This window comes from Larus michahellis, chromosome 6 (genome assembly GCF_964199755.1).
Source record: "Larus michahellis chromosome 6, bLarMic1.1, whole genome shotgun sequence".
NCBI lineage: Eukaryota > Metazoa > Chordata > Aves > Charadriiformes > Laridae > Larus > Larus michahellis.
In genome coordinates this window covers 57258720-57272989 of record NC_133901.1, presented here as the reverse complement: position 1 = coordinate 57272989, position 14270 = coordinate 57258720, and the positions used below count along the sequence as shown (strand labels likewise).

Here is a 14270-nt window from a genome sequence, read left to right as displayed (position 1 = left end):
CCGACCCTGCCCCAACCCCCAGCCCCCTCGCCGGGGGTCCCGGCCGCTTTTGGTGACCGGCGGTTCGCTTCTCTCCTCACCCTTTGGCTCGTCCATCAGTGCCGGTGCTCGCTCCCTCCTCCTTCTTCTCTCTCTCCCCCTCTTCCTTTCTCAGCCTCTGCCGGCTCCGAGCCGCCTTAGTGAGAGGTGCTCATGAAAATGGGCGCTTTAGTGGTCCATGGCTGTGGGAGGGGTTAGTTTAACTCTACATGACTCAATCCATCTAACTTGCAGGCTGACCTCCTGCTTTCCTCTAAGCACAGATTACCTCACGCTTGCCGGTTACCAGCGCCTTGGGCTCCTCCACCGGGTCGCAGGGTCCCGCACGGCCGGGGGTGGGGGGGACCCGGGGGGCTACCCCAGGGAAGGACCACTGCTGGGGCCGTGGCGTGAAGCAGGGTTACATCGCTGGCTCTGCGGGGGAGATGTCATTTTGGCTGCAGAGAGAAAGTGTTTTGTTAGGTTTTTGGGTTGTTATTGTTTGTTATTATTATTATTTTAGGTTGCATAAGACTGAGCAGATACTCTTTGCACCACTGAGGTACACAAAGAGAAGAACTGTCCTGAGAAAAGATGACCTTCTTTGTTTCCAGATATGAGGTCCAGCCCACAAAAGAAACCCCAAACCATGAAAGGAGATAAATTTGCAGTAACTGCTGACAAGTCACCTCCTGCACCTGCCTGCCCCATAGAAAGAGCTTGCACCTCTGGCTGTGTCTCTTGGGGAACTTCAGGAAAGAGACAATTTTGGGCTACCTACCAGGAAGGTCTGAAGGGATACCCCCACCTCCCACCTTTTATCCCTGCTGAGCCCCTGCACACCTCCCAGGTTGACTCCACGCAAATAAGAAATACAGGACAGCAGTGGAGGAGTCTCAGCAACTTTTCTGTATAGCCTCTAACATTTCCAGGCACCATGCATCCCCCATGCTCCCGCCTACGGATCTGTCAGCCTCCCACTCCAAAGGAAGTTGGCTCTTTCACTTCCTTCTCAGAGTGGTGGCCACCAGCTTCCCAGCCCCTGGGGCTCTTCCCCCTCCCCATGAGCCTTTCCCACTGGTCACCCAGAGGATGAAGTCACTGGAACACAGGCCACCACCACCTACATCCAGCTTCCATGCTCTGCCTGTGCCAAAGCCCAGTCTTCTTTCAGAGGCATCACTTTTACCAGTTCACCCTCCTGCTCCTGGGGCTTCTCTCTGCAGCCAGACAAGGGGACACGCTGCCCTGCAGCTGGACGCCAGCCAGCTCTGTGCCCACCACCAGCTTCCAAAGATCTTGCCCTGAGGGGAGGCAGGAAGAGCAGGGTCCTGCAGGCTGGTGGTAGGACCTGGAGAACCACATCTGGACATGGATTTCAAATCCCTTTCATTACTGCAGCCCCATCACAAAGACCAGTTCTTTCTCTTCCACAAACATTGACCTAGCCTGTATTACTGCAATCTGGTAAGACAGCGCTCCTGTTTATAATCTTACTGGGAACAGGAAAATAGGGATCTACAAAATAAAACAATCTACCTAATTAAGGCTTTAGTGAGTTAAATTCTTTCTGAATTATTGTCAGCTTTGGTTCAAACACTGTTAAGTGTTTGTCATCTTACTCAGAAAAATTGGCCTGGGCAGCCCAAGTAAGGGCGAACTGACCTTACCTCCAGTGACAACAGGCCAACATTTTTAAAGAGTTTAGCATAGCAGAAGTAATTGTGTTGGTCACCCAGACACCAGTTCTTGTGAAAATAAGAGTGCAGTTGATAAATACAACTTTGAAAGTGTTGAATGTAATAAATAGCAACTGTACAGATTTATAATTAAGAAATGCTATTGACTTTTTTTTTTTTAAACAAGATTGACTCATAAAAGTACCAGCACTTGTGTACCAGTCACACACTGACTTCTTCAAAGAATACCTGCTGATAGAGTGTCATCACAGGAAATAAAACAGTTATATAAAAAAATGCCACCCCTTAAATGAATTAAATCCCACTGAAAGGTAGTTTTTAAAAACATACAGTTGGAATTTAGGACTGATTTTCAGATGGCTGTGTTTAGACCCACTGTCTCAACAGCTAGAAACTCAAGAAGATCAGTCAGATGAACGTATCAAAGAGCTCACCCAAGGCTGAGCAGTCCAAATTTAACAAGTGGAAGATATATACAGTGCCCCCCCGCCAAGACCAATAGAAGACCAATAGACATGACTCCAAGCCACATCTACTACCTCTTATGGGTGCTCAAATTGACCTACTTCATATCCTTTAAAATCATACATGTAACTGAAAATCTACCATAAGCCCTTTTATACAAGTTGGCCAGTGACAGGGTTGGTTTTTTTTGTCTGAGGAAGTTCAGCTTCAGACTGAGACAGATGAAGCCTTTATGGAGAAGGACGGGCCTTCATCAGTCAGTGACCGTGAAACACGCAGCGGCGTTCTCACACGAGAGGAAGTTGTCACCTGGAGCGTAAGAGCCCCGTGGGGAAGAGCAGCTGTGAACTGTGACAGACAGTTGTGGTTTTCTACACCTAAAAACATCCAGGTCCTTCACAGAGCTGCGGGAAAGAGGTTTTTGAGTTGAAGATTATCTACTTTTAAGTGATGGACTGATAAACACGTGTGTAGTACTCACAGCTACAGGAGCAGAGAACAACGTTGCACGCTATTTCGCAGCCGCTCAGTTTAGATGTAAGAGAAAGTGATGAGACAAACCTTCCCCCTTTGGCTGTGACAGAAGAGGGGAAGGGTGGACTTTGTCGCCTGCCTCATGTGACATGAGATGCAGACTTCCTCTTCCACAGAGGGTCAGATCCAGATTTGCAGATCCGGAGCAGTCTGGTTCTGCCTGCTGGTCCTTCTGCCTTGGGGCAAACCTCTCACTCCAATCCACAAACCAGCAAAAGGCAACAGCAGCTTCTGTGTCGCAGTCATTTCCATAAGAAAACAAAACGAGGGGAAAAAAAAAAAAAAAGGCAGTCCCGGAGGCAGACATTTGTACTCAGATAAGGCTCCAGACAGTGAGAGGAGGAAGCTTGAAAACACAGAAATAAAAAAAGAGGAAACCAGAGAGCTCAGGATGTAGTTTCCACACATCTTGAGCTGGGGGTAAGAATAGCAAAACAACAGAGGAGTGCCACTCTCCTACTCCTAGGACAAAAACAAGCATCCCGTGCAACTTTGAAGGAACAAAATATATCTTAAAAAAATCCATCTTCTTCCTAGCCCTAGTAAGAGCTTAATCTCAGTCATCTTGTTCCTTTAAGTTTACACAAGTTGTGTGTGTGTGTTTGCATGTGTCTAAAACCGTGAAACTTTATAGACATCTAGAATTTGCTGTTTTGCAGATGAATGCCTTTGGGACTGGGAAAAGGAGCAAGAGTGAGCAAGCACTGGCACACGTTAGCTCCATTTCCAAACAGGAGACAGAAGGAACCAAGGCGATAACGCTGGAATCCAGGGCCAGAACCTTTGGGCTTTGGGATGAGGGAAGGAAACAGCCATAGAAAAGAGAGTCAGGGGGCCTGGGAACAAACCTACAGGCATTAGAAACACGAGTAGCTTGTTTCGACAGGAAGAATTGGTATGAAAACATCTGAAATATTTTAAAAAGAAACAGGCCATCCCATCACCGATCTGAAGAACAAAATCAAAGTCATCCGTGTCTGTGTTTGCTTAGGGGCATGGCCTGGTGGGATGTATTTAGATGACGACAGATCACTCTCTGTATGTTTAAGCAACAGAGTGGAGTGGCAGCTTCAAAAAACTTTGTGTGTAAACATTGGCCTTAGCAGAGGCAGGCTGAATATTCCTCAGGCTTTCCTAGACATTTTAGTCCCAGTGCGCTGGTTCATGTCACCACCTACCCGCCGGCAGCCCTTGGAAGGGGAGCAGCCGGTACCCAGCCCTCCATCCCCAGCATCTCTGCAGCAGACGATAAACAGTGAAGGTCTCCAGAAAGACAGTGGACACGTTAAATGGGACCAGAGGGAGCAGAATTCCCTACAAAGAGAGGCTGATCCAAGCGATTAGGATAGCTTCCTTCTGGAAAGGAAGGCAGAGAAGAGGGGCCAGGCATTAGAAAAAGGCAAATAACCAAAAGCACTAATGGTGCCAAGATTTTTTTTTTTTTAACAGCTCCTGGCACCTTGGCCCTCTCATCCCACATTGCCATCACCTCAGACTTGACAGCTTTCACAACACAGTAGGCCAAGTCCTCCCCACACCTCCAGGATCCTCTGCAATAGCTGAAGTTCAAATGCTTAATTTAGACACCCAAAACACTTCCTTTACGAAAAGGAAGCCTCTTGGATGACTCCTGAAGAAGCAGACAAAAAAGCAACAAGCTATACAATATTTTTCTGTGTGCACTGAGCATTATTTTTAAAGAGTGCGATTTGCTGAGAGAGGAAAAATTACTTTTGGTATTTAGGTAAAAAGATGAGATGATCTTCAGCTTCATTTTGCTGCAAACAAGTATTGCTCCTTAGCCTTAAACTTATGCATTATTGATAAAAATTACTGAAGTTTCTTTCCTTCATCTTAGTTCCTTGTCTTCGTTTAAATATTTGTAACCCTTTTCTCAGAGGATGCCACTATGCTGTCTTTATACTGATATTCACAGATCTCGTCACCCCAGACCTGTGTATCATCTCTAAGATAACACCTTTTTTTTTACTGCATTTCTTCTCCACCTTTTTTTAGTCATCAGTAAAAATGTCTGTATCCTCTATTGTTCAGCCCCAGTACACGTCCCTTTCATTTCTTTGCTGCTTCTTGCATCAGACCGTGTCTATATTGCTGGTTCCTCTTCCATTGTGACGTAATTTCCTCACAGATCCTGATGCTATTTTGCTTTGAAGCAAAACAGAGAAAAACCATGTAAAGAAAACCATGTAGCTTGTCTGTTACTCGGCCACTACCCTGTTATCATCTCTGCCAGCTGTTTTCTTCTCCAGTCACAGCCAAGTTTCATAGTCCTTGCCCATCTCTGTTTATTATTTTTGTGATTATAGGGATCATAGTGCTTGGATGACCCATTTGCAGACCAACCTGTTAATTAGTCATTTAATGGTTTTGTGTGATCACTACAAAACTGATAACACAGAGGCAAGGAAGTTCATTGAAACTGGCAAAAAGAAGAAAAAAAAAAGAGTTCCTGTTTTTATTTGTAGAGGTGAATCAGTTTTCTAGCTAATTTGTTAGGTTTGTTCCTCTGAACACCCACAGCTCTTGAAGATAAATTGTATTTTTACAAAATAAATTAATCAAAGTTAACAACCTTATTGTTAAAAATCCACAAAGCTTCAGCAAAACATGCAAACAAGTTCCCACGCTCAGCCTCAGAATAACAGACTCAACATGAATGATGGGCACTGAAATGTCACTAGAAAGGAGCCGTACCACAGGCCCAGCCTCTAACACCTTAAAATGCCAACCTAGTTTACATATTTGTTACAAATTTTCTATTAGGTGTAACTCCGTAACAGGATTTCAATACCATATTCTATAGGTTCAACATACTTTCAATGCTATTATCTTGTAATACCCTTAAAGATTCTATTACTATGTTTAATTATCTTTAAGAGATACATTAATATACTAAAAGTAAACCCAAATAGTCTTCATAAGCTCTACAAGTCAGTGTTAAAAAAAAAAAAGCATATCCTGAAACATTTCATATTGTTCGTTATCCAAGTACCTAGTTAATAAAACACCAGTGGCTCCTTCTGCTGAGGGTTATTTCATGCACCTGATATTTTACCCATGTCAGCTGTAAATATTCGAAACCAAACTCCAGAGGCTATTCAGTTTGTTTGGTAATATTAATGAAACCGTCACAATCCTGAAAATAGGCAACACCCTGCCCTGTAAGCCTGCTTCTCAGATCGTTAGTCACCGTATTTATACAGCACATTGGTACTCCCCTGCTGGCAAAAAAAACCCCTTTTTTTTTTCCTTCCAAGCAACTGGGAATAGAGCTAGGCATAACTATCATTATTGGTTTGCGGCAAATACACTAGTGTTGGTGGTATTTCTGATTCCTTTGATCTTTTATTCTTATGGTTTGCATCTTTCAGTATCTCTCTATTGTTTTACCTGGCAGGAGCGGCAGACAGTCCCCTAATAATGGCTTACCAAAGCAAAATTCCCAACTTTCTGATGCTCCCGCAGAGCAGGCTACACAGGACAGAGCTCTCAGCAGCAGCCAATGGCCACCTTTGTCTCTTGCATCTCACTTTTCCTGTTAAGGGGCCACCAATTCCAACAAGCAAAGAAAGGAGCCCTGTAAAGTGAAATGGGCGAGGCTTACGAAAAGGGATTCTGCTAAAAGAATGAAAAAATAAAAATGAAGAAAAACACAGAAAAAAATAACCTCAAAGCCCTAAGAGGATATAACAAGAAAAAAAATAATAGAATTATCAGAAAAGTCAGTAGTAAATACACCATGAATTGATAAAGGAAGACAGTGAGTACCAGTTGCCCTGTCTAACGAACAGAATTTCAAAATACCTCCCAGACTTAGTAAATTAGAGAAAGAAAATAAGAAAAATAAATTAGCAACATGCATACAGGCCTTGGATAACTGTTATCTTAACGCTGAAGAAAGGAGACAGTTTTATTACTAGCTCCTCTGTATGGATTTATGACCAAAATTAATTTTTGTCCTGTTAAATCTTAATTTATCATGCAACACATTGGTAGCTAAGACAAAAATAAATATACAATCACCCCAAAGCAGCCACTTTCAAAAAAGAACTGTACATATTTAGATCAGATTAAGTCACTCAATTTTAATATTTCTTCAAAAGGATAAAACTAGACAGAATGCGGAAAATATGCATAAAATGAAAAAGAATTACTTTAAAATAAATACTTTTTGCAATGTCTGAATTCAGCCTGACTACCCACTACCCACTCACCCTCTGTTAAGCGATTTGTTCTTTAATAAGTGAGCATCCGCAGAGGAAAACCGGTGGCAGCGCATAGACACATTGTCCATCAGATGTCACTCAGTCAATAGCAGGGGAGACGTTGACTGCATCCCTCCAGAGGGACTGTCTGAAGACAGTGGCAAAAAGGGAGATCTCTCAAAAATCCCAAGCATCTCTAATTTGCATATGTTTGTTACCCATAGCCATAAATATACCCACGATAATTCAGCCCACCTGCTTTGCTATCTTCTAGAAGCATAACATGTTCTCCCTTCCAACAGAGCTACAGAAGGTAGGCTTTGCTTTGGGAAATAACTAAGCACCACTTTGTGTGCTTTACCAAAAGGGAAACCCTTTACCAAAAGGGAAACCACTAGATCTTTATAACTGTAAAAACCTGCTGCCCTCTTTACACCCCACCTCATTTCAGTCCATGCCTGCGCCGAGTTTACGTACATCCACGAGCACCGCGGAGGACTATCTACAGAGATGGGAGTTCTCAGATATTTCCAGACTTGCTTTCCAGTTCTCACTGAGATTTTCCTCCGTGTGAGTTTGTGTATGCCTTACGTGACTTGGATACAACCATTTCAGTGTGGTCGCCTTTATTTAGTCTCTGGTTTTGTGTTCTCTTTTTTAGTTTTGCTCCTCAGTAGACTGACAAAAATGGGGAGAGAAAGGACAGAGACTTCAGAGTCATCCTGAATTTTGGAAAGTGGTATATCTCCATTTACTGGTGATTGACATTAATTACTTCCACAGGCTGTAGTATTTTTGCTTTATATAAAGTCTTCCTCACCCCATTTCAGTTCTCTTCAAATTAGCAGAAAGAATTAAGTAACTAATTAAGTTTAAAGCAAAACAAATTTTTTCTGTACTTGAATTGATTTATAAATTTGGGAAAAAGGCTAAGTCTGATTATTTCCAGCTGCATCAATCCTAAATTGGGAAGCTGACTTGTAATTTTATGAAATACGGAATTTGTGCATATATTAACAAAGGAGAATCAGTTTGGGCTCCACAGATTCATGTGTAGCAACTGCATCACAGACACGGCTTTCCAATCCTTCGTTTCTCTCAGTGGACTTGCCTTTTCCACCACCAACTCCAAGTGATTAACTCCAACACTACATTCTTTATACAGCCTGTATCTGTAATGAAGGTACAGATCTGCCCCCTTACTAAATAAACCTATATAAATTCAAATCACATTTACCTTTTTCTCCTTGAGCTGTTCTATAGAGTGAAACGTATGCTTTAATCATTCGGCACTCAGGAAGCATCCTTCATCCGCTTTTTCCATGAACACATCTCCCACTTGGCATCCAGTTTAAACTGTCATTTGTATTGCCAGTGTTTTCCTGTATAATCTCAACAGTGTCTTCACCTACTTAAACGTGTAAGTATATTCTTCTCCAACAGTCTTGGTTCTAGGAATAGCCTTTCTACATCTCTCGGCATCATCATATGGCTGAGTATTTTCGAATTGGAAGTATTTCTTCGTGAAGTTAAATTTCTCAGTATCCCTCATTCTGTCATTAAATCATGAACTCTTCAGATCTTCAACCTGTCTGACTATGAAAGCACCAATAGATAATTGATTTAATAGAATCTGGTTTATTTAACAAACTATTTTCTACAATAGTTCTTTCAGTTTTTCAGTTATTTCAGTATTATTTCAGTATATATGAAATAGTTGTTTCAGTATTTCCCCCAAGCATCCTTTGCAAAAAGGAAGTTACAAGGGAGATGAAATTCTGCAGATGGGTATGGAGAAGGAAAGATTTTGGTCTGAAAAATATTCCCAACCGAAAAGATTCATGAAGGACTAGACAAACATGCTTGACTGTCTTTTGAGAGTTTCTTTTACATGGAAACTACCACATTCCAAATGCTCCCGTGCAACCTGCTTTCTGGCACTCACAAATTAGGTACCTTAACTAGCTTATTTACAAATTATCAGGCTCTGAAATCAGTTCTCATTCGCAGACAAGACCCTATTTGTACGGTGCCAGCCTTTCCCAAGCACGCTTGCTACACCTGGAATATGGAATTCGCAACCTATTCAGATCCTGCTGGTGGTATTTCCAGCAGATACTTCATTCTATGGCAGTAACTGCATTCACGAAGCAAAAAAGCTTGTGCCGCCATTGGCAGCCCTGGGTGACACTTGGGTGAGGAGGGTGACACTCGGCTGGAGCAGGACCGGAGCATCCCCACTCGGGAAGGGCTGCAGAGCGGGAGGCAGAACATCAGCCGCTGCCTCCCAGCTCAGCCCGAGCGCCGCTGCACCCGGCGAGGGGTGGGTGACTGCTGACGGACAAGAGAGTCATTTGCGAGCAGATGCTGATTTAAAAACCCTGCAGAACAGTCATCTGACAGGTGCCACGGTCTTACCGTCATACTTTCAGGGTAGCGGTTTTGTTATCTGGATGAGAGGCTTTCAGCAGGCCTTCCTGTGACCTAGCCTTTATGGAATTAAGTAGTTAAACGTTAAAATACAACATGCCAAAAAAGAAAAAAAAACCCTCACGTTTTTAGCCTTCTGTGAAACTATCTGAACTGAGAGGCACATCAGTTCCATTCATTTTATGGTTTTCAGTCTACTAAAAAGACTTTGAAGAAAGAAAATAGTCTAAAACCCTAAGTTGAGGAATAATTCTAGTTTCAAACCTGGTAGGGAACATCAAATTTCCAACTTCTTAACTCAGATTTCAAATTTCTTATTTAATGTTTACATGGAGCTTCTTTCTTTAAATTGATAGCTGGTCTTTAAAGACCTGGTGGTCATTAAGCAAAATTTTTGGGCCAACGCTGAAAGCTGCAAAAGGGAACAACTGCCTGTTGATTTCACTTCTACTCATCACTCTTACGTGGAACAGACTTCCTTTGAACTCAGCTGTGTCTACTGGAACAACGCTACATCACACAAAAATCTAACATGCTAAAAATATCTCATAGGTGTAATCTTAATTATGCCTAGGTTACAAAGATTTCGTAACCTTGGAGATAAAAAACAATGTAGAAATGATTATTTTTAGCATCAAGGAACTTCTCCAAGCAACAATACCACACAGTGTAAAAATATACCAGGTCAGTACGCTTTGGAGATTTCAGATGTTTTATCCTCTTATGGGCTAAACTGAAGTACTGTTAAACTATGTTCCTTTGGAACAATTTGTTTTTTTTTTCTTTTCCAGATTTGTACTCCATATGACCAAAGAAAATCGCAGACATGCAAAGATGTACAGGAACTTTAAGCACACCATCTTTACGAACTGAGCTTGACTCAATGAAAATGGAGTTTTCTACTTGCTTTCAAGACAAGAATCCACCGTTAAAAATTTAATTTGCAATATTAAGAGCAGAAATCCCAAGTGACAGTTTGAGCCTGAACTGAAGAAGGCAGTAATTTCTCCAGAGTCCCATGTTTGTTGGTACATGCCTCGTAACTTCAAGTCCTCAGGCTTTAGTCACAGGCAAAAGTGATCTCAGCAAGAGTGTTATGGGGTCAAAAATCCACATTGCTTGGTCCTGTTAAATCATATTTTTGTACTGACAGTCCCTCCCGTGTTCCTCTTTTGGTTTCTTCTCTTATAAATATGCCAAGCTGGTCTGCTGAAGCAAAGCATAGTAGCATCCCAGCCCTCTCCATCTCCTCACTGGGTGACGAGTGCAAGTGTGTGAGTGTGTCTGTAGAAGGAAATAATTTAAAGTACTGTGTGAGCAGTTCTCTGTTAATAACAGCTTGCTTATATTAATAACAGCTTCATTTCTGCTAAATAAAGGAGAAATTCTCCTAATATTTGTAGAGAGCATCTCCCTGACTTGATGCCCAACCAGGGAAATACACCGCATAGTGATACTTCCCTAACTTGCGTTAGCTATGAAAAGAAAGCCACGGACACAAAAGTTTCCTAACTCAAAGAAAAATGAAGTTTTGAGTTTCAACGCTTAAGAGACAAGGCCTATATGAAAGTGTATATACTGAAGATTCATTAATAAGATTTACCAGAAGGACAAATGTAGATATCAGTCGTTAATATCCAACATTTCCCAAAGTGCTCAGATTTATCACAGGCTTATTTCCCATCAGCTCTCACGTGGTGAGATCTCCCAACTGCGAAGGGCTGGTCATGGTCCCCTCCACCGAAATCAACGTAAGCAGGCTGAGAAAAACCAAACAGCCCTGGGAAAGGCAGAGGTCATCCATCCCCTCACTGGAGCTGTGCCACCGTACACCGCCATGGTAACTGGCACATGCTTTACCATTGTAAGAAAACAGACTTTAAGACAGCCCGGTTTAAATGCAGGCAAAATTAAATACTCAACATAGGAACAATAGGGCTCTTTGTGTCAGGGAAAAATGTTTTTTTCCTCTGAGTGCTGGCAGATTAGCCCCGGTCTATTCTGCTTCTCTTTTGCTCTGACTGCTTTTCATTATTATTATTTATTTATTTTTTTATACTCCGTTTCAAAGAACAGTCTGGAATTCAAGGAAAGGCATTACCTACCGCAGGCCTGCCTAGCAGCATAAAACAGGAAAATGCATTTTCCCAAAGCAACCTCTCGCATAAACTGACAGAGCTCCTGGAATAACTGTCGGGGGCTACATTAGCACGTACAAACGCACGCACTGCCAACCCCAAGCTGTTAGTCTTTTCTTACATAGCTCCCATTGCCGTCCTTCAGCTCCTGCCTCAGCATTAATTTTTCTTTCATTTTTCTAATGTTTCACTTTCCTTTGCTCCCTTCCCCCATATATTGGTTGCTCTTTCCCTTTTAACTACTCCCTTCTCTCACTTCCTCATAGTCCTTTTCTCTTAAAAATTATTGGCTCTTTTCATATTTTTAGATCAAGATTTTTCCTCTGAGTTTTTAATCAGGTTTTTTTTTCCTCTGGAGAGGATTTAGGGCATCTTCCATTTGTTACAACTGATGCGCTTTTATGTTGAAGAAATTCTGAACGAAATGCTGCTAAACTAAGTTTAAAGCATGAAGACTTGTTTTACTTTAGAAAAAAACAGTAATAACATTGTTTAAATTGTTTCCAGATGTAGTCCATACGACTAAGTTAAATATGACAGCATTTACAGTATACCAAATTATTGAATAATTTATGTAGTAGTCCATCATCACTGTTCTAAATGACCGCCAGTAACTGAGACCTGGCAAACATTTTGCATGTATTTAATATACTTCTCTTTTGAAACATAATAATGATACCAGTAATGGACAATGGCAAGCTGAAGATCTACGGCGTAAGGCACTCATTTATGAGAAGGGTTGTTTGGCCGCATTTATTATTTAGCAAGATTTATAACAAAAGAAATTAATTTAAAAGATACTTTGATGAAATTATTTTATTGGCCACCTGCAGAAAGCGAACATTTACTGTCTTTAGTTTTTAGAGTATTTGCTGGTGTTCTAATAACTGCACTCATTTAAACTACAGAATATTGTTCTTATCCTCGCTAGTAATTGATTCTTTACTTGACGGAGACCATTCCAGCTGTTGATTTTTTTTTTCCCCCCATTTTTTTTCCTCATCCTTTTTCACCCCAAGGCGTGAATTCAAAAGTTCTGCAGACTGACCCTATTTCCCGCTGACTCTCTGGGCACAGGAATGGCAAAATGCAGGAATGCAGTACTTACTTACTTATATTAAAATTATCTATGTAAACCCCCATCCAAGCCTCCTCCATGTACAAGCCTCCCAGTAAATGAGAATTCTACTGGAATTCTTTCAGGTAATTTTCATCACCTCTTTCTAGTGGAAGTTGGATATTTATGATCCATCCTTTAAGTTTGATTTAATAAAGACAACTTCACCCTACCATTAATTTATAGGAGGGAAGGACAGGTCCCCTCACTGGTAATGAGCATCACCTCTCCGGACTCACCCAGTTCTGCTCACAATCCCTTTTTTACCTTCTTGCTCCCATTTCAGTAGCTCTTTCCACATGTTCTTCTGTACCTTTAGCATCCTCCTGAATCCATCAGCCAAGCAGCTCTTCAATAAACCATCTTCTTTGAACCCTTCCCTCAATTACCCTTTTAAGAAGGAAATCTATAAACCTACCTTACTCTCTAAGGAACTGTTAATGTAACTATAAAGAAAAAAACAAGGATAAGACAAGCAACCGAAGAAATCCTGCAACACAAAGTCCTAATGCCAACCAGCCAAGCGCCGTCCCACGGGCACTTCTCGCCAAGTCCTGATCTTACTCCCTCAACCGCAATTCAAAAAATCCAAGTTCAAGAGCAATTCAGGACTTTGGCCAAAATCCAGCACAAGAGTGAAATAATACCGGTCATTCAGGCTAGAGTTGGAAACTTGAAAGAAACGGCAGCCAAGTCACCCCCTTGAGTGCCACCAGGCAGGACACTGACTGCATTAACTGAGCTGCTGCACGGACACTGGGGACGAAGCGGCGGAACCTGGGTAACTGTTGAAAAGAACATTTAAAAGCTCCAAGATTCATTAAGGTTCAGCGTTAGTTTATGTAAAAAAAAAAATATTCCCGCTGTCATGTTCAAGATTCTTTACAAAGCGAAAAAAAATAAAATACAGGATTAACCTGTTCTTTGATTGCCTGTTTCTTTAGTCTCCTAATCCAGGGTGTCCGTATTTTTTATTTCCTCTGCCTTTCTTATTTCCCCTGGAGAAGAGATAAATACAACAAAAAGCATTGCCCAGGTGGTGCAGTGGAATACTGTGATTTGTTGTGACATGACCACATGCCTCTATCAGGCCTATGGTCTTTTTTTTCTTTTCCCAGACTGAGGAGGTGGGATTGGATTTGAGAAGCATCTCCAAAGCATAGTGCTTTTCAGGATTGCCTCTGCCTCCCCCTCAGTCGTTCACAGCTGTTCAAAGCCTCACCATCGCTAATACAATAAAAAAAGGATGTATCGGAGTTGCATTGATGCAATGTCTTGGAAACTAAGAAATATCGCTTCAGAATTTAAATCATTCTTTAGGGAAAGGCGGAGACAGGGGCTTGCCCGAGGCTGTGCAAGTGTTCACAAGCGTGCAACGCGCCCATACAGGCTCTGGCAATGAGGGGATGCAAGTGCTGTACCATGGCAAGCCCTGGGTCCCTCACCCACAGATGAGAGACCAGACCTCAAGCCAGTCGTCACCTTTGGTCAGTGACCGCCCGTGGGTTAGCAGGCAGTTACAGCTCACTGGTTTTCTGCAGTGCAGGTATAGTCCCAGACTTGGCATGGCATAAAGCATCCCGGGAGCAGTTTGGTCCGTGTCCTTGGGCAGCTGCACCCTGCAGAACCCTCTCGGGCTGAG

General features: G+C 42.1%; 1 protein-coding gene across 5 annotated transcripts in view; it reads right to left on the bottom strand.

Moving 5' to 3' along the window:
• Window positions 1-13638, bottom strand: part of ENTPD1 (ectonucleoside triphosphate diphosphohydrolase 1) — a 48529-nt gene extending 34891 nt beyond the window's left edge. Inside the window, exons 1-3 of one of the 5 annotated variants that reach the window (XM_074591923.1) lie at window positions 13047-13638; window positions 308-476; window positions 81-221 (exon numbers count right to left, since the gene is read on the bottom strand). In XM_074591923.1, coding sequence (XP_074448024.1) covers window positions 81-96 — 16 coding nt within the window. In that variant the 5' untranslated portion in view covers window positions 97-221; window positions 308-476; window positions 13047-13638. Of the gene's footprint in view, window positions 1-80; window positions 233-307; window positions 477-2664; window positions 3272-12941; window positions 13006-13046 lie in introns of those variants that run through there. The other 4 variants (XM_074591924.1, XM_074591922.1, XM_074591929.1 and 1 more) reach the window with 4 other exon arrangements.
• Between the last annotated feature and the right edge of the window lie 632 nt (window positions 13639-14270).